At 33.8% G+C, this 21,154-nt stretch overlaps 1 protein-coding gene across 1 annotated transcript in view; it reads left to right on the top strand.

Moving 5' to 3' along the window:
• Positions 1-21,154, top strand: part of LOC145277883 (uncharacterized) — a 119,900-nt gene that overhangs the window by 43,048 nt on the left and 55,698 nt on the right. The window contains exon 2 of the mRNA XM_080129873.1: positions 12,865-13,421. Coding sequence (XP_079985999.1) covers positions 13,166-13,421 — 256 coding nt within the window. The 5' untranslated portion in view covers positions 12,865-13,165. The remainder of the gene's footprint in view (positions 1-12,864; positions 13,422-21,154) is intronic.

Raw genomic sequence — 21,154 nt, 5'->3', positions numbered from 1 at the left:
CTCTTAATACCCCCTTAAGCATTAAAGAAAGGATGACTTTCTTCAACTAATTTACATAATACGTTCGTATATACCATAAACACTATGTAAAGTAGATAGCAAGATCATGGGTTGCTTTACTTCTATATTATCCATACTATTTATAAAAAGAAACAATTTCTGCACAGATATATTGCAGTCTATGAAATCGGAATGAAATAAATCAAAATGGAGCAAATACCGGTAATGTTTATGACTCAATGGGTCACTGACAGTCTAGTACGTAAATATGAAAACGTAAAAATCATGCACAAACATATTTATACACAGTGAAAATAAGTTTCTAAATTACGTACCTGTGTTTTTACATATTACACACACTGTGAATTAGATGAAAAAAAGAAGGCACTTTATTTCTTAAATAATAATGTTGGTATAAGCTGGCGCCACACTAAATCAAGGAGGGTCAAGGAAGATGGAAAGACCTAGGCGAGAAAGCACTAGCCAGACCTCAATTGAATGAGTCCGAAAAGGATTGGGACCTTGGGGAGGCTTATTGCCATCCAAACTCCAGTGAAGACCAATTGTCGCTAACAAGGAGAAATCAATGGTAAACGGCTACGACGATAACGCAAACTAATTTGAAAAGGTTATCGAAAGAGGTGGTGAGTACTGGAAATCTAGGGGAGAATTTTTTTTCACTAGGTTCCCCTAAATAAAGATCGCCAGGTGAACTCCATCTGCTGATCAATTTTTTGTAGAAAACTGGATAATAAAAGTTTGCTTATCTATTTTAATTTATATCGACTCTGCGTTTATATTTGTATGTATCAAGTACATTTTTTATATTTTGTAATTTTGAAGCAGTTTATCCATTAGTTTTATTTCTTCAACTGAATGTATAAAAATATCTCGTAAAAAGCATGTTCCAAAATTTGACGTAATGTCGCGGGCAAATAATTTTGGAAATTTTCAATTTTGGGGGGACACCGTGTGTGTGTGTGTGTGTGTGTGTGTGTGTGTGTGTGTGTGTGTGTGTGTGTGTGTGTGTGTGTGTGTGTGTAAAAAGATTCTATTTCTGATTGCTCGCTAGGTTAGCGTGCGTGCTGGCATTGTCCTTGCGAGTATAAAATTCCTACTTGTGAGACGTCGGCTTGAATTATAACTAGTTGCGATGACCACGCCCCTTGTTCGGTACGAGGTAGGTTCAATCCACTGTCTGATTTCGCCGCGATTTGCTTGATCTGTGTCAGTTAATAGGCTTTCTTGTGTGGCGTATTTGCTCAGTTGGTAAAGTGCTCGCCTCGCAAACAAGATGCTCGGGTTTCAAATCTTGAGTTCGGATATGTCTAACTGATGAGGGTGAAACACAAGTCTTAGCCTTCTGATTGTTTACATTAGGCGGTTGTGTGTATATATAAACAGCATGTTTGTGAAATATTAAACGGTTCCTCTGCTCGGTTAATGTCGGCGCATTATTTACGGGAAAACTGCAGAAGCACCTGTTAAAACTATACAAGTTACATAATTGAATACTCTCCCTAAAAAACGGAAAGCATGATTTTCGTAAACCGCCCGTGTAAACTTACTGACAGTATTATTAGCATATTAGCATCCTAAATTATGAGATGAAAAAAAAAATGAACGAATCTCTTAATAAGAGAGTTGCCTCCCTCAGACCAATGACAAATTGTAAAACAGCGACTATATATCTGTATGTCTACTACTAGGTATGTATATACCTAGCGTTGCCAGATTAAAACATCCGGTTTTAGTCGCATACTATTTGAGATGCGCCTAAAATTATAAGCATTAAACACGGACATTTTCATATATTAAACGGAAAATAACTTTCATAGGTTAAATAAAAATGCTTTCGTTTTTAAACAGAGTCGGTAATAATAATTGAAAATACATTAAATTAAATATATCAACTTCATATAACATTTCTAAGTAGAACGGTTAAGACAATTCTATTACTAAAAACGATTAATAACATGGCGCTAATTATTAAAATTTTTTATTTTAATGGAATATGGAAATTAGATAAGTTATGGAATGTAGATTTCCTTTGAATAAATAGTATATGTAGAAATCACGCTGGGATAAAAGTATATAAAATTTTGCTTTCAGTACGAAAATGAATTTGTGAAACGGCATACCTTTTGTACTTTTTATTCAAATAGTAAACAACCAACCAAACAGACAGGAATGTGACTTTATTTTAATAGATATATGTATGTGTATGCATATATATGCAGGAGGCAATTCCTAACCACATGCATTGCACGAATTGTGTAAATTGTCATCGTATATTCATTATTGTACTTGCATAATCAATATTCATTATTATACAGCATAATCGCATTGACACACCGGTTCCCGCCGGATCATCCAAGTTAAGCAACGTTGAACATGGTCAGTACAAAATGGGTGACCATTTGGGATTTCCAGGTGCTGTATGTGCTCTCTGCTTATCTCGGCATTGTTTCCAGTCATCATGGACTTCTTTGCAACTGGACACAAACAGTGCCGATTCAGGAGAGGTGTGGTTGAGATTGCGCAACCTTTGCCTCACAATTACATGCGCAGCTGTCTCTACAGAGGATATCCTTTGTCTTTCGAGATTGAACGGAGGCATCGAATGTAAATCGAACTTGCAGGATGATCCCCTAGAAATCTATAAACTTTACTGTTTTGTTAATGTTACTTTTGATTAATACATGTTTGTCAGTTTAGGATTAATGACTCTTTTTTAAAATAATTTTGAAAACGATAAATACTCCGTTTTCTTACCGTAAAAATAGTTGCCAGCTATATATTCTTCAAATGAATAAAACGAATGTCAGTATTTGAAATGTATTTATTTAAATTTTTCCCGTTTTTAGTTAACAGGACGCCATGATATAATTTTAGAACTATTAATTTTAAAATGGGTGAAGTCGGAATTTTTACCTTCGAGATATAAAAATAAATCACCAATTGCTGATCATATGTCCATATGTATAAAAGGTGATAACGTACGTACGAACATTAAATGCTAACGTATTATGTATTTTTTTTTTTTTTCGGACAGGCAAAACCTAAACACGGTACAACAAATGAAACGTGACACAACCCGTCAAATTAACGTTTTTATCTCCTACGACGGAAAGTAGCCCGGATATTAATCAATCCAGCTCTATTTTGTCACTGCGATCTCTCTCTCTCTCTCTCTCTCTCTCTCTCTCTCTCTCTCTCTCTCTCTCTCTCTCTCTCTCTCTCTCTCTCTCTCTCATTTGCTAATGTTTCGTAAGTGGATTTCTTTTTAAAAGCCCTAATGGGAATGAAATGGAAGAGAAAACAAATTAATCAGTTTAAATATCGCCGTTGCGCTTGGCATTCACTGCTAAATAAACAGACGATTGTTTGGAATATCCAAGCGAACAGCTTTGATAAATATTTGATTTCTATACATAAGCAATTTTCAAGGCTTAAGTAAGTATTCAAAATAGAAGAGACCACACAATGGTAACTCTTCAGAAAAAAAGGCAAATAAACAAACAAAATTAGTACATTTTATTCATTGACTACGATAGAAATCTTACGCCGTAAGCAACCGAGACATTAATTGTAGCTATTTATTTTTACTTCCATTTGTATTTTCGGTATTCGCGAGTTTTCTGTCGACTTTCTTAATTTCAAACGTCTTCAATGTCGCTATTATGTTGACAATTATTGAGTGAAAACACGCAGTTAGATTAAGTTTTCTGGAGAATTTATTATTTTTAAATAAATAGAAAAAACGGTTTTTAATATGATAGTCAATAAACCACAAACAAAAAAAAAACATTTATGCGCGTGTGTGTGTGTATATATATATATATATATATATATATATATATATATATATATATATATATATATATATATATATATATATATATATATGAGTGTGTGTGTTTATGAGGTTCTCAAATTTTCTCGAGTATCGTCTATTCACGAATTCGACTCGTACCCATTTTCCTACATCATTAATTCATAAAATGATTTCAAAATTTTAAACTCCTTTTTTACTTCCTGTATTCGTTATTAATATAATGTTATATTTTCCGTATGGAATCCGGCTCTTCACTAATTCATTTATTATTTACCATTGACAGCATGACTTTATTCTCTTAGTAAGCCTATCATACACCTAACTACCCTCTATCCTATTCTTTAAAAAACCTATAGCATCAGAAAAATATCAACGTTTCGTCCCCATTTTCGGCGAATTTCTATAGGATGATGAAATGATTGAGGAAAATGATGTTAAAACCATGATGAACCGAAAGATTTTCGTGCTACTTTTCTTTAAAGGTGATCATTTGTAATGTGCGGAAAAAATAGTGTCATACATACTTTAGATTTGTCTTTACATAAGCAGTAATGTGTTGCTACACAGTAATGAGCATGTTTCGGTCTTCTAGTATTTAGTAACTAGAGACCTGTTCAGGCAGCGACGCTTATATTAAAAAGCGCAGTTCCGTTTTTGAGTGTGTACTAGAAGACCGAAACATGCTCAGGACTGTGTAGCAACACATTACTGCTTATGTAAAGACAAATCGAAAGTGTAACTTGCTCTACCCCGGTATTGAGCACTCTTGTATTAACCTCGTTATATTTTACTGGTTACATAACCTTTGAAAATTAGCAACCTCAAATTATATATATATATATATATATATATATATATATATATATAACGCAGACATCTAGTCAATTTGCGTTATTGTAGATTCTAGTAATGCGAATATTAAAGTCCGGATGTTCACCTAAAATTAAAGCAATATTAACCATCTGCTCAAACTCATGAACTGATGAATTAATTTGATTGACGTAGTTACGACCAGTCAATCCCTGTGGTCTCAAATGTATAAATAAAACTAATTAGCATATATCGCATCTCTCTCTATCTTTCGGTGCCTCCCCCCACCCTCTCTCTCTCTCTCTTTCCGCTTTGTTACAACATATAATAAAGATCATGTTTCCTATTAATTTATAAGTTTCAAAATAGCTCACATGTACATGTGTACACGATTGTTGGGGGGGGGGGGTATACGTATCATAAAGAGCTAACGAAAATTAAAACAAAATTTCAAGTTAATTTTCCAAGTTTACCGAAGCAAGAAACATCATTAAAAACATCAATTCCACTTCACATGCAACTTGGAGACATTTCTGAGGCTGAAAACCTAACACGCCCTTTTATATTCGCCTTTCCCGATATTATGGTAGTGTATCTTGTGTATTTCGATTTCTGCAGGCCATTTTCCCGGGCATTACCCCCCACACACACACACGCGCGCGCGCGCGCACTTTCGTGGGAGATGAAAGGTTTATTGCCTTTCGCCTTCCTTTTGAGAAGAGAGAAATTATTGCGTATCGCCTGAGTCCAATATATTTTTAGGAAATGCCCACGTGATATTCTCTTCCTATCCAGATTTTCTCTTTTGAATTAGTCGTAACAGACCAGGCTGTCTGAAGATAGTCTTCCCGATCTAAAATGCACTAATCATTGATGGAATTGCTCACCCCACCGCCCCGTTCTGCTAAATACCAATCGAGAATCTGTTCTCAACAAGGAGTTGTACAGGACCTGGACTATTTCAGTGGTTTTTTAGGTAATAATCAGGATCCATCCTCCCAGACCTTACTCCCCCCACCACCACCATCTTTATATTAAAGTAAGTTTATTGTTTTCTTCCTCAGACGCCTCGATTGGGGAACGTAATGGCGTTGCCCTAGTAATTTTTAATAGGCCAAAGTGCTCCTCCTTTAGGGCCACTGGCTTGATTCTCCCCACCTTCCAACGTTGTGTTATATCTACGATGGGATCGAGTAAATGCTAGCTTTGTTCGGTATTCAAGTTAGGATCAAAATGTAGCAACTGTTCTGCCTGAGAAATACTAACTCCCAGGCATTACTTTCTCCTCTGTGACACCGTCATTTGTGCGGGTGTGCCGGTGGTACAATGTAGGTATTTTTGCTCCTATTTAGAATCCCTCTTTTGGGGAGCTGATTTTTCCCTCGCATTGAAAACGGATATTGTGTCTAACTTTGCCCTCATGGGAAAACAAATAGGCACATATATCTTTTTATTTCATGTATTATTTATTTTTTAATATTCTTGATCTAGCTGGGTTTATTTGATTATCAAAATTATTCCGAGTGAAGATCCTCTATTCATTCTGAATTAACAAAACGATTTTTTATATGTACTAATGCGTCACCGTTTATCAAGGCCGAAAATGCTACTCGAGGATAAGTGCCAATGAGTTTGTCCCGTGACGGTGAGAAATCATGTTTGGATTGGTGACGACGGTTGAAACTGAAAATGTGATTATTTAAGAGGACGACTCAACATTGGACTTGAAAACGACCATGTTGTAGTAGGGTGGGAAGCATTTTCACGGTAATGTGTTCCATAGACGCAAACATCTTGGAAATAAACTTTGCTCATGGAAATCGCGTTTAAAGTACACAAAGGAAAAAATTATTTACTATAGTTGTAGCTAGTTTTTTGTTATGAATGTTTTGCAGAGTGCGCGTAGCATAGATTGAAGCTGGACCAAGCACTTGCCATGAAAATCTCAACAATGGGGTTACAAGTGTAGAATATAAAATTTAGATTTCAATAAGCGATGGAGTCATCAGCAGTAAAGGGAACGAGTGAAAAGGATAAGATCGTTTCTATTATAGCAAGATCGGGTGTGAGTGTGTAAAAACAATGTTAAAAGGATTTTATGCATAAGGTTAGCGTGAGTAGAAAAGTAGAACATTCCATTAGAAGTTTAAAAGGAAATAAGAATGAAGATTGCACGTCAGAACATGGCGTCTCGGACAGGAAGTCTAGTGAGACGTAGCAGATAAGTTGATAAAATCTTTCGAACCGCGTCTGTTTTTGAGAAAGCTATTTTTTTCTCCTATGGGGAATGAATTTTGGAAATACCCACGAGATGTTATGTATGTATGCTGTTTGTGTGTTAAGTCGCAGCCCAGATGAATTGGTCTATCGTAGTGCTACATGTTTGAACTAACCAATTGGACATTTATTCTTGTCTGAAGCGACAGGTAAATCTCTGTTGATCAGGCATGTGACCATATGTATTCGGAAAAATCGTATATACACTCATTTTTTTTTTTTTTAATTTTTTATTTATTTATTGTCAGGAGGTTAGACACAATGGCAAGTGTTGTTTTCAGAAGCAAGCACACTAGGATAAGCACATTGTGGCCTATAAAATATGTCCGAGCAACTCTGTTGGCATTCCCCTTAAATGAGCTATCCCTTGTCAGAGGAAAGTTAAAGCCTAGGAATAAATACAACCATACGACGGCAACAACGATGAATTCGAACTGATTTGTATCACACTAATATGTTCAAGTGTTAGCTCCTTTGATTTCTAAACTTTGAAGTAAAATGAAATCATCGTGATACAAAGATTTTCAAAGATAGCGCTCTTGTTCTCGCGTACCGTGCGGGTATTTATCCAACTTGTTCAGTTCTAGAAAACCCTTCTAGCCTAGAATCGATGTTGCTATTGCACTCCTAAGAACTATCCAAGTTTAATAATAACCAGTTGTGACAATATTAATGCATTTCATTTTTCACGATCGATTTGGAAATCCTGGAAATACCTGCAATTTGTCTGGTTATCAAACGGCAAACTTTCAATTACGGCCTTTACTTGGTCACTGTTGATCACCTTTGGCTGAACAGAGCGAAGAGCATTTCTGACTGTAATGTTTCCTTTTCGGATCGTGCAAATCATTTCTGGCACACCCGATTAGTAACAGTATTATCCCTGTACACATGGAATATCTTTCTATAACATTTTCCTTTCCTATAGTATAAAAGCACCAGATGTCTGTATTGATCTTTTATTTCAGTCTGAAATAAAAGGAAAAAAATGGAAGAGCTCTTCTGTTCGGACGTCAGCATACTTTGCTACACCAGATACAGGATTTGAAAGAATAGGAATCTAAAACAATATTTAGTAGGACGAAAAGATGAAATAAAAAGAAATTAAATAAAAACAAACTTTTTCGCAAACCCCAAATCCTCTTTCGATATAAACCCTAAACAGAACTTTTCACACTTCAATTTTATAAAAATGAAAATATCTACGAAAGCTTTCTAAAAAAAACAATTTTTTTCAACATTTACACTTCCAGTTTTTTTTTTGTTTTTTTTTTTGTTTGTTTTTTGCAAAATTTCGACCCAATTCTTCCAAGCAACCGATCTTAATATTCTTACATCAATTCAATGGCTGCACCTACCATCAGTGGATGTACGAGTTTTCATTTTTAACCAACTTCATTGATTGGATCTCGTTATTACGAGGGGCGCGCAATAAGTAATGCCCCTGGCAGCATAGCAACGAAACTTGGCACAGTTATTAGTCTTTCTCTACATAGAAACCACCCAGAGTTATGCATTTCTCCCATCGTTTGATGCAGCTCTGGAGACCGTTTTTGTAGAACACCCCAGGTTGGTCCTCCAACCACGACGTGACTTCAGAAATCAAGGCGGCATTATCTAGGAAACGCTTTCCTTTCAAAAACAACTTCATGGCTGGGAAGAGGTGAAAGTCAGAGAGTGGAAGGTCATGAGAGTAGGGAGGATGGGGAAGGATTTCATAACCACACGCCCGTGCCTCTGATCTGGCGAGATGCGAGTTGTGGACTGGAGCGTTGTTCTGCAGGAGGAGGGTACCTTTGCTAATCTTGCCCCGCCTCTTGATTTTGATAGCTTCCCTTAATTTCCTCAAAGGTGAAACATAATAGGCTCCTGTAATTGTGGTACCCTTTGCCAGGAAATCTGTCATCACTACTCCGTTCTGGTCCCAGAAGACTGTGAGCATGATCTTGCCAGCGGAAGGCTGCACCCTTGCCTTCTTTGGAGGTGGTGAGTCCAAGTGCTTGTACTGCATTGACTGGGCTTTGGTCTCTGGATCAGAGTGATAGACCCAGGTTTCATCCTGTGTAATCAGTTTTTTGAAAAACTTTGACTCCTCTTGGTACATCTCCAAATTCATCTTTGAGCACTCGGCGCGTTCTCGTTTCTGGAATGGTGTGAGCAACCTGGGAATCCATCTGGCAGACACCTTATGCATATGGAAATGGTCATGAATGATAGTTTCCACAGACATCTTGGGCTATTTGGCGAATAGTAATGCGCCGATCTTCCAAAATGGCAGTCTGAATTTGACGGACAGATGTCTCATCAATGGTAGAAGAGAGGCGACCAGGTCTGGGAGCTGTTTCCACAGACTTCCGGCCATGTTTGAATTCACGATGCCAGCGTTTTACAAGGTCATATGATGGGGCATTATCACCATAAGCTTCTTTCATTTCATCAAAAGTCTCCTGTGGTGTGCGTCCTTTCAAATACAAAAACCGGATCACTGCTCAACATTCAACAGGCTCCATTTCACACCTGACTCAGTTCAAAACCTGTAAAACAGAAACAACAATTTCAGCTAGATCAGACAACTGGAAGTGGGTCAGGGGCATTACTTATTGCACGCCCCTCGTATTTGACTACGTCTTCATAGTTCAACATCAATTGAAATATCCTTTTTGTATCGTTTATACTTTCTTTATATAATTTTTCAAACCTTATTTTCTTTTCTAATTTTGCAGCTTACAATGTTTTTATTTTTATTTATTTTTTTTTACGCTAACCAACAATGGTATAGCAATTCTTTTGCTAACTAGTTTCCTTTAGCAAAACTGCCACAGGAAAAAAAAAAACACATTTTGAAACATCACGGAATAAGGAAATAATTCACTTTATCTTGTGTACCGTATTTGCGAACAGTAAATGTTCTAATTCATAATTTGCATAATTTTGATCCCCCCCTCTCTCTCCCTCTCTCTCTCTCTCTCTCTCTCTCCCACATATATATATATATATATATATATATATATATATATATATATTAGTGTGTGGGGACGGGAAATTTGATATGAACATGTTTTGTTCAATCGAAAGCAATCTCAGGAAGTAATTCATTTGTTCTTCAAGATGGCTGCACATAAAGATTGACGACATTTTTCCCTTAATTATTTTGCCCATTAAGTTACACTAAGGTGTAAACTATCCAGTCAATGTGTTAACGGATATGATTGAGCCACTGTTCAACAGGTCATAGAAACCCGATGCGCGTGCGCCTACTCACTCACTTCCGCTCGCATTGTTTTAAGTTTGTAAACCTATATATTACTTGACTTTTAAATACTTATATATAAATAGTTATTCATGGACACGTGGTTTGCCGTATATACGGCTCATCAGCGTGACTGACCGTATATGTACATACACATTATATACATATGCATGCGTGTATGTATATACATCAATTTTTATAAATATTTTAAGGATTACAGCAGTGCTCGATACCTAAGCAGAGCTAGATAAATTTGGAAAATATATAACAATTAAGCTACACAGAATTTTCCGCATTTCATCCTCGTGAAGATTCGTCAGACTATCACATGGAATTGATGTTGCCTCTTTGTTTTTATATATCCCCGTAATATTAGGTTTGCTAATCAGCCGATCAAATTCTCAGTTATTCATACACCCATTTATTGTAGTTGATGAGCATGCGCACCTGTTTCTTTGTGATCTGTGATTACCTAGTTTTAATTTGGATGTTTGACATTTTATGTTTAACTGGAGTATTTTTATGTATTTGTTTATTTATTAATCATGATTATATGTTATTAGTAGTAGTTTATCATTTTCCTCCGTTAACCTTAGGTAGTTTGTTGTGTATGCATATGTTTTCTTTTTTACTCCTATAGTTTAATACATTTTTGGATTCTTTAAAGTTTCTGACGTATAAACGTATTATAATAAAAACAAAAATAATAAAATTAATAAAAACGTGACCATCGCAACAACAAAACTAACACAAAGAATAAAAATATAATTACTAGAAATAGTACTGACGAAAATCCTAATAGAAATAAAAACACTAGCAATGAACAAAAATATTGTAACTGTAGAAATCAGACATTCCGTCCTCTACAAATATAGATAAGTTGTGAGATTTCTTGCACTAATGAGATTAAATGCTCTTTCAAAGTTCAAACAACGAAAAACAAACTGCTTAGGCATATACTGCTTAGAAATATTAAAAAAATTAACTGATGATAGTTCAAAGTTAAATAAACTTAATCGTCCAATCAATTTCCTTACTAATTTGAGGATACAATAAAATTTATTTAACCTTGAACTGTCATTTGTTATTTCTTGTATTTATTTCCTCTCCCCATCTACCCATCCTTGTAGGGCTTTCTTTATCTTGATTTGTTACTGTATAAAGATTTTTTTATTTTTATCACTTTACTAATATATATATATATATATATATATATATATATATAATGGGACGATTCCAATATTTTCCCGATTCCGATACAATCACCGATTACGATTCTTTATAAATCTCTAAATATTTAGCTATAGAGTTGTATTTCTTCTCTGATTACCGTAAAAACATACATGTTAAATGTGCAAATATTTTCCTAAACGTAGAAATATACTTGTGGGGACGATCTATCTATTTTAGCTTCACTGGTGGTTTAACATCAATATTTATTTTATCATTATTGCTAGCAATGGAAGATTTAGCTTTAAACACAATCCAATTTAAAAAAAGTAAAGAGTATAGTTTTGGCACCGGAAAATCTGTACAAATTTTTACGATCCCGATTCCGATACCCCCAAATATTCCGATTTTTCCGATTCCGATTAATCGTCTCGACACTTATAGATGTGTGTGTGTGTGTGTGTGTGTGTGTGTGTGTGTGTGTGTGTGTGTGTGTGTGTGTGTGTGTGTGTGTGTGTGTAAGAGGGCACATCAAAACTGACGGATGCTTCGCTAGTATTCGCACTAATGCTCATATAAAATAATGTTTCAATCGGAAACGTTTCAAAAAAGATAAGGAAGAAATAGAAAGAGAAAGAAAAAATTATATATATCGAATATAGAAAAAAGGGGGAAAAAATGTCTAATTTTCATTGTCAGTTTACTTTTTGCTTTTCTCCTTTTCTGAAATGGTTTGGTCCGGCAAATTTTGCTCGCTAAATTTTCTGTAACGGAACAGATATATAATAAATTAGCAAATTATATAGATAGTAATCCTCTCCGATCACATATTTTTCTAGGCTGTACAGTAGAACCCCGGGATACAGCATTAAAAATAGTAACAAAATACACATAACATAAATAACACCGTAAGGCGGGAAATACCGTAACCAGGGACCGGAAAAAACTCGTATTCCACATCGTAACCTGAAAAAAAAATCCTAGTGTCACCGTACCCCGGGGTTTTACTGTATGTATGAAAAAAAATGTTCCATATCATCGGATTATCTTTTATCTTTTTTAACAAATTGTAACGAAGTACTAACGTTACTATATTACCAAGAACATGATATAACAATAACGAATTAAATTTGCTTTGTCAGGAATATAAGTTTGATTTGTTTAGAGACTATTCGTACGTAACTTTGAAAATTTTTAAAGATAACCTTTCATGTTGGATTGTTATTAGTTGGACTAGGACAACAGCATATTATTTTCATTGTTTGGACTCTCGAGTGTGTATTCTTGCATACTTTTCTATAGTGATGTGGTTCTCGGTTGATTGTCTGTGTCGGATATATACTCGAGTCAAAACAACGAAAAGAATATTCTGCGGTCATAGTCGTAGTTTTTAGTGGAGCGTAGGTAGGTACTTCGGTAGGTAGTGACAATAATGGTATTAAAATGTAAATACTGTACATGATCGATTTGTGATAATGTTTACCTCATTGTAACGTCGTTTAACTTTTCTCTTCAACAGATCACAAGACATGAAAAGGAAGCAAAGATTCCGGGTAAATCGACAATTACCGTTCGAAAAATACAACATGGTAGAATTTACTATTTAATCCGAGATCTTACTTCTATGACAAGATTCATGACAGTTGAATCAAGTGAACACGCAAAATTAAAAAGGAAAAAATTGGTAATTGGAAAAAAGATAAAAACTGTTGACTGAAGTTCCTATCGTTGCGTTTCAGTTATCTCCCCTTCCGTCTTCACTAACCAGAGAGTAACCAAGACATTTACATGACCAAAAGGTGTTGTGCTGTTATTAGATAATGGATGCAGCCAGTATTCTCCTCCACCACAGACCCACACCTCGTGTCAATATAAAGAAACGTTCATTTTTAATTGAAGACATTCTTGCTTCTTCAAATAACCGGACTGCTGATTTGGTGGAATCGAACCTGGCCCGATCCACTTCGCCGTTGGCAGTCAGCGACAGCTCACTTACTCTCCCGCCTTGTCATTTGTATCCAGCTTTTCAAGCATGTTTCGGAACGTCGCACGGTGCCTCGCTTTGTTTACCAAGACGTAAGTACATTTCAGTTTATCATTGCCAATTGTTTATCTTGAACTTTAAAAAAATATAGTGAGGAAAATAAAGCTTAATATCCGTCTTCACGAACAATGTTCAGTTATCAGAAAACAAACAATAAATGTCTGATTTGTTTATTTGCCTCCTATAGCAAAATGGTTAGACACAATGTCAATTTGTAATGTGAATTTAGCTCCTTGAAAAAGTGCATTGTGATCAACTTCCAAACAGTCTCTCTCCAAAACATATTTGCTCATAAATGGTAGCAAACATTTTCACTCTATTTAACAAGTCCTTTCAATCTCATATCATCGGCAGCAGAAGTTTATTTACCGGTATTTGTATAGAAATGGACCCAGACGGCTAATATATATGAGAAATGTAGTTTGCTGGACGCATAACTGATAAATAAAACATGTGGTTATATATAAACTAACAGCAATGCAGAAAACTAAGGATTAGAGAAAATATGTATAAAATAAATTTTGATGCCTTCATATACATATATAAGTGACGAAATAAGTCTGTATTTTCGTGAAGTTTTAAATATTTTCAAATTTTTGGCGGCAGCTGAAAGACTTTCATTATACAGCGAAGTAAATCGGTTTTTGGTGGATTTAAAAATATTTTCAAATTTAAAATGACAACTGAAAGCGTTCATCACGTGCCATTCTAACAGATTCACTGGTGGATTTGCTTTTGATTTTCATACAAGGTGAGTCAATGTTTTCGTGGATTTTTAAATAATGGATTTTTACCGGTAACTAAGGACGGTGTTTATTACGAGTCGTTACAACTTTATCACATGAAGATTCACTTTTGGTTTTTATAATGCGATTAGAAGTTTCCATATTTTCGGGAATTTTTAAAAGGGTTTAAAATTTTGTCGACAAAGTAAAGAGTCTACGCAGATCGACCAGCGTTTAAACATTTTTTTTTTCGATCTCGTCAGGACTTCGATTGAATCTCAAATGAATTTCGCCAAAAATAACAACGAAAATAAAATAAATCTTTCCCAGAATCCTTCAAACAAGCAGCAAACGAAACATTTTGCTTATCCACCCAAAATTTCATCTACCCACTTCTGGCGCCTTGTTTAGATTATCTGTACTTTATAGATCATCTCATTCGATTTCCCTCCCTTCTGGGCTTAGGTCTGTTAGTTTAACTGCTGAGAGTAGTCCAAGTCATTAAACAATCGTTGATTTGTAGATGGAAACTAATATAAAAGAGTGATATGTGTGTGTGTCTAAATAAACATATGTATATTTAGACGTATGCATATGTAGACACATGTGTGTATATATATATATATATATATATATATATATATATATATATATATATAGCTTTTTTAAAAAGCTTTTCGCATCTTTTTGATAAATGGCCATACGGTATCTACTAGAGACTTCACACTTTAATATCAAAGTTTTAACATGCTTGAATTTTTTTTTCTGGTACTGGTTTTGTCTGATCACCACATCCTTTAAAATATTTTATTTTTCCTTATATTTTGTTTGGTGCCCGGAAAACTCGTTCATTTTTGCTTGGTAAGAAAACTGGTCATATATTGAATAAATATCTATTAAAAACACATTTTATGGCCGTTCTGGAAGGAGATATTGTTTTTAAATGCTACTAAGCACCACCATAATTTTTAAAAATTATTTTTACTTGTTTACTCTTGTTTCAAAAAAATAAATAAATAAACTTGATCACGACGTCAAGACACACAAAAAAAACGAAACCATATATTTCTTTTAAAAAAAATACTTTAGTTTTAACACTTTTTGTGTTATGACGGAAAAAACACTTATGTATTATCAAAGAAAGCAAATATTTTATTCAAAGAATTAATTTAGTGTAAACACTTTTGTATTATTACGAAACAAGAGAAAAACATTGTACTTATGTATTTTTGGTACCGCGCTGAAATCATAACGTTATTTCGAAAGCCATTCTTAACACCTAACAATTTAACAAAAAAGATATCATGAAACTTGAATTTAACCTGAAAAAAAAACTATTTAAAAATAGCGCGGTACCAAAAGCACCGAAAACACTTCTTATATTATTTGATAATATAAGAATATTTTGTTGTAGTTGTTTAAAAGTCGTTTGGGGGGGGGAACTTCTGCAGTATGCAAACGATGGTTATTGTTTAGGGGGGGCAATAACTCCAATTTTTTCTTGGTCAAATAACGCGGCAAATAAGTAACAAACAAGATGTTTTTCCGAACAGAAAAGCATTTGAAAAATCAAAATATTTATTGCATAAAAATGTATCAATATATAATTGTAAAACATTTATTTAAAAGTCTGCATAAAAAAGTATAATTTTAATAAAACAATTTGTCATGAAAGCAACATTGGATAAGTAAAATAGCTTCTTTTTTTTCCGGAACAAATAAATAATTTAAATGAAACAGTTTTTTTTTTAATTAAAGCAACTTTGAAGGGTCAACAACAAATTAATAATTTAAATGTTTTTGATCGAGAAACGCCACCTGGCGACAGTTTAGTGAAACTCACCAAGAAGAATAGCCGCTGTCCTCATACTGTACAAGTGTCTTTTGTGAACACAGTGTTAAAACTAAATTATTTCTTTTAATAAAATATTTGTTTTATTATTTCGTAATAACACAAGAAGTGTTAAAAACTAATTTATTTTTTTAAATAAATATATGGTTTCATTTTTCGTGTCTTCCGTTCGGTTTCGTTACATAATCAACCGTGTTTACTTTCGGTAGCTTGTTTTTTTCCGAGCAGTGATCTTGGACATTACCTAAAATATACATTATTTATATGATATATCTATTATTTTCTTTTGGAAGAGGGGGGCTCGTTTTCAAACTATATCTACTTCAGTATTTTCTTTAATTTTCTATTTTTGATCGATTATCGAGACTCCTAAGACTTGATCCTCTCATATCGGACATTTTTTTTCAAAAGTAACACTCGACATACTTGTTTTGTTTGTTTTGTTTTTGTTTTGTTTTTTGGTGTGTGTGTTTTAACTAAATAATAAACTCTTTAAAATAAGTTTTACCACTAAAAACTTACAAAGTTAGGGAGATAATAAACACTTAGAAAAATCAATTTTATTTTTAAAACAACAGTAAAGAAGTAAAAAAATTTTTTTAATGTCATGGGATGTGTATTCTTTTTTAAAACAATATCTCCTTAAATAACGGTCATAAAATGTGTTTTCAATCGATATGTATTCAATAATGGACCAGTTTTCCTACCAAGTAAAAATGAACGAGTTTTCCGAGGACGAGTTTTCCTAAATTCATTTTGTTTGGTTTTTGGCACAAGTGAAAATATTGATGAAAATCTCACAAGTCTATCAAAACTTTGGATAGAATAAAGAGCAAACATTGAGAAGTTTGTTAACTTAAAAAACTTTCATTTACATTTAAAATACCCAAAACATATGTGATTTTACTTTTTTAGGCGATTATATGTGAGCACACTGAAACGTTAATTTAGAATTTAGAATGGGGGTTCAGTTGTGCATATAAATATAATGTAAACTCATCCTATTTCGGTGCATTATAACTTTTTAAGCAGTTAAGTAATTTTTACAATTAATTCTAAGGCCGATCAGCAAAATCATAAAATTACATGTAATTGCTTTATTTTTCGTATTGCCACCCGGACTTAGGGTCAGGAGTAGGAAAGGAGCGTGGTTTGTATGAATTGTAACAATACTATATATTAATACGATAGCCTGTGTTTTTATTTTGTGTGTCACGATTACATCCGAGTGACTGTTGTTTGTTATGGATTCCCATTTCTTATAATAAATAATTCTACCAAGAATTCTTCATAAGTTTTGATGGCGGTTTCGATTATAGCTGATGGCACTTAAGTAATTTATTTACTTATGAAGAATTCTTGGTAAAATTATTTATAAGTTTTGGTTTCGATTTAAATTATAGCTGATAGCACTTGAGTCATATATTCTTTTTATAAATGATTTTACCAAAAATTCCTCATAAGTTTTGGTTTCGATTTCGATTATAGCTGATGGAACTCCAGTGATGCATTTATATATATATATATATATATATATATATATAATTTTGAATTTTTCATAAATTTTGGTTTCAGTTTCGATTATAGCTGAAGGAACTCCAGCTGATGCACTCAAGTCATATGGATATATATATTTTTTATTTTGAAATCGCAATTTTATCATATATATAAAAACCGATAGAACATTAACTCTATAATAATATATACGAAATCTGCAAAAATTTTAAATATATTTAAGCGTACTTTACGACCTGGATACGCCGAGCGTCCCTGCTAGCTTTGATAAATATGTTTGCAGTTTTAATAAGAGTTAGAATAATATCAGAGCATCTCTATTTACGCTATGACTACCAACATCAATATATTACATATGAACGAGTCCTCTGTGGAATTTCCACAGGTCCCGCATCTCGTTTTTGTTTCTATTTATTTATTTTTTTACAGCAAAGCAAATCAATTTAATAACCCACCAAATTTATGCAATTAAAATAAAATTTAAACCTTCATAGAAGGAAGGCACGTAATAGTCAATGAAGACTAACACTCTTTCCATGTTAAAAATGGTTTTCTAAATAGTAATATTATTTAAAAATTCGTTCGTAACAATGGGAGTGAGCGTTGTTAATATTTTGTTCTTGTTTTCTCATTCTACCAATCGTCGACTATTTTCAACTGTTTATGAAAACTTTCAAGTGGCATGTTGTACACTACCGGCGAACTGATACAATTTGGCCTTGTTTAAAATTAAAATAAACCTTTTTGTTGTCTTTCAATTTGGAATACATTACAAGGAAAACATTTGAGAAAAAAATTTTACCCGGAAATTACCCGGGGGGTTATGTAATAATTTGAAAATTTACAAAAAAAAAAAAAAATCTCTAATTAAATATTTATAAGTATTAAAAGAATCTGAATCGGAAATTGGATAGGAATCGGGGAAAATTTTTGAATCGTCCCATCATTGATATATGTGTATAATATGTGTGTATATATATATATATATATATATATATATAATGTGTGTGTGTGTATGTATGTATAATATTAGTCTGAATATACTATTATGCGTGTGTGTAGATACTACTTTTGTTTTGAAGTAACATAGTTAAAACACAAAAAGTATCTATGCTGGAAGAAGAGTAACTTTCATTTGGTAACATTTATGTTTTTGTGTATTTATTTTCCCCATTGTTCGTGTTTTGTTAGATCTTGTTTAAAAAGTCCGTTTTTTCCCCCATTCTTGTTCTGTTGACTAAAATTTAATTTACCCTTTATTTTTAGCTCATGTCGGAACATTAATTAAATTTGATTAGTGAATTTTGAAATTAAATTACTCATTGGTGTTCGTGAAGGAGTATCTCGGGAGAGACTTGAGCATTTCTTCGGCAATTACTATTTTAGTTGTGTAAATTATTACAGCTAAAGTGTTATAATACACAATCAAATAAAACTTTGAAGGGATTGAAATATATTTCCAAGAAACAAATGATTTTATAACTCATTGATGCTAAAATATCTATGAAAAGGATTACTTTATGTTGACAGTGTTACCAAAGCTCATGAAATTAATTACATACAGTTTTAATTAAATACGCTTTTAATTTATTAATATGACGTCATTTATTATATTTTGTTGGATTAAAATTAGCTCTCCTAAATTCACGTATCTAGATGGAGAATTGTTCTTTCTTGTCAGGAAAAGAAAATACGTGCAAAGAGAAACGCTATCTCCTGTTGCCTATATGCCACTACGAAAACGTGACGTCATTTGTCCATTAATAGGCCTTATCTTTTGGTGGTTTGAGGTCTTATGCATTGTTATTTTATTGTGCATTTAGCCGTAATTTTGAGGCCGAAAGATATTAAATTCAGTTGATTTTGTCATGCTTTCCATTAATTTGATTAGCCTCTTTGTCAAATGTTTTTGTTTCTTAATGCCCAAATGTAGATGAGGCATTAGGCGAATATAACATAAGCAATCCTTGAGTCTGAAAAAATAACCAAATATATTTAAATGTTAAATGTTGGCATGTTTGGAGTTCCCCCTGCTAGCATATCAAAACTCATTGGGATTTGCGCAGGGCATTTAGTTTAATTGTATCGTCCCTCTTTGTACGCATTCTGGCAACGAGAGTCATATGAATGCACTGTAAAGTTGAGGGTTTTCTTGTCGAAGCCCGTCTGGAAATAAAACAAACATTTCTTTGGGAAACGTTCTTTTTTTTTTTTTTTTTTTTTTTTTTATCATTCGAAGGTGACTCGAGTGCATTCGCCACATTTGAAGAAAGATAAAGGATTTTCTATTTAAAATGCACGTGACAAAATAAATAAACAAATGAAATCAGAAGAAAAATGTCACGACCTCTTTACAATTACTCCACCATGGAAGATCGCGTCATTTTATTATTATATATTTTTTAATCGCCCTATTTTTGGCATAAGTATTTCTGTAGTCCTAAATGCTTAGTATTTCAATAAATTTCTATTAAACAAGTAGCTTAGTATTTTAATTTTAAATGTTACTTATTAAATGATAACATTACAACTAAGAGTTTCGGATATTATTATTCAAATTGTATTGAACTACAGCGGCATAAAAAGTCACTGTTTTCACGTTTGAGTGATTCGTGAATCTTTTTTCTGCATATTTAGTTTAAAATTCAATTTGTAGCGACCGCTACATACGGCCGATACAATTCTCCGGCAGGAACATTTTGATGGCAGTCACCGTTTTAAATGGCCACGCGAATGACGAACGCGCAAGCACACAACGTTGTGATGTGACCACCCACACATATGGGACAAAAGAACTGTTACGTGTCCGCACATAGCAAACAGGCTGGAACTTTCGAGAACATCGCTATATTAAGATTTGGCGCGAAAATCAAATCAGTTTATTCCAGTTTTTCTTTTGTTTCCCACAAGACTGGATGTCAGAATAACTGCATCACTGAGAGGCGTTAAAATCCCCCGTCTTGAACTTGTGCGCTATGCACATATACCTTAATCCTCGTCATGGAAAATTACCATACTGAATGGGAATTTAATTCTTTTCTTTCTTTTTTTTTTAAGCAATATTATTTGAACTACTGTTCTTTTTTTTTTTTTTTTTTTTTTTTTTTTATGTGATTAATAGACGTACACTTTCGAACTTTCGGTGCAAAGCCTGACATTGCAACACAAGCTGGTGTCAGTCCCAAAACAGCTATCAGGTACCTTCACAAGCTGGGATACTATGGTAGAACTGCGAGAAGGTTACTTATTCTTCCTTCTGTTTAAATCAGGCTCAGAAAAGATTGACTTCGTGAGATGGTGGAGAGACCTATGACTTTTTGAACCAATGTCACATTCTCTGAGGAGTCACGATTTGCATTATTTCCCGACAGTGATAAGGTATGGTTATGGAGGCTCCCTTCGGCAAGAGTTTGACTTGAAAAGACTGCAGTCAATGCTGAAACATGAGGGTTTCTCAGTTATAGTATTGGGTGCAATTTGGAGTGATGGTCGATCAAACCTGGTCGAATGTGAAGAAACATCATTTCTGCTAAATGTTTCAATATTACATGAAGGACTCGTACTAATATTATGAAGTGGTAAAATGAACCAAGTTAATTCCTTTTTATGGAAGACGAATCCCCTTGTCACTCTACTAGGACGACACAACATTGGTTGGGTCCAAATGGGATTA

The sequence above is a fragment of the Euprymna scolopes genome, chromosome 6, assembly GCF_053919585.1.
Source record: "Euprymna scolopes isolate OS-2025 chromosome 6, ASM5391958v1, whole genome shotgun sequence".
NCBI lineage: Eukaryota > Metazoa > Mollusca > Cephalopoda > Sepiida > Sepiolidae > Euprymna > Euprymna scolopes.
The sequence above is the reverse complement of the archived record's forward strand: the minus strand, read 5'-3'. Positions and strand labels throughout refer to the sequence as shown.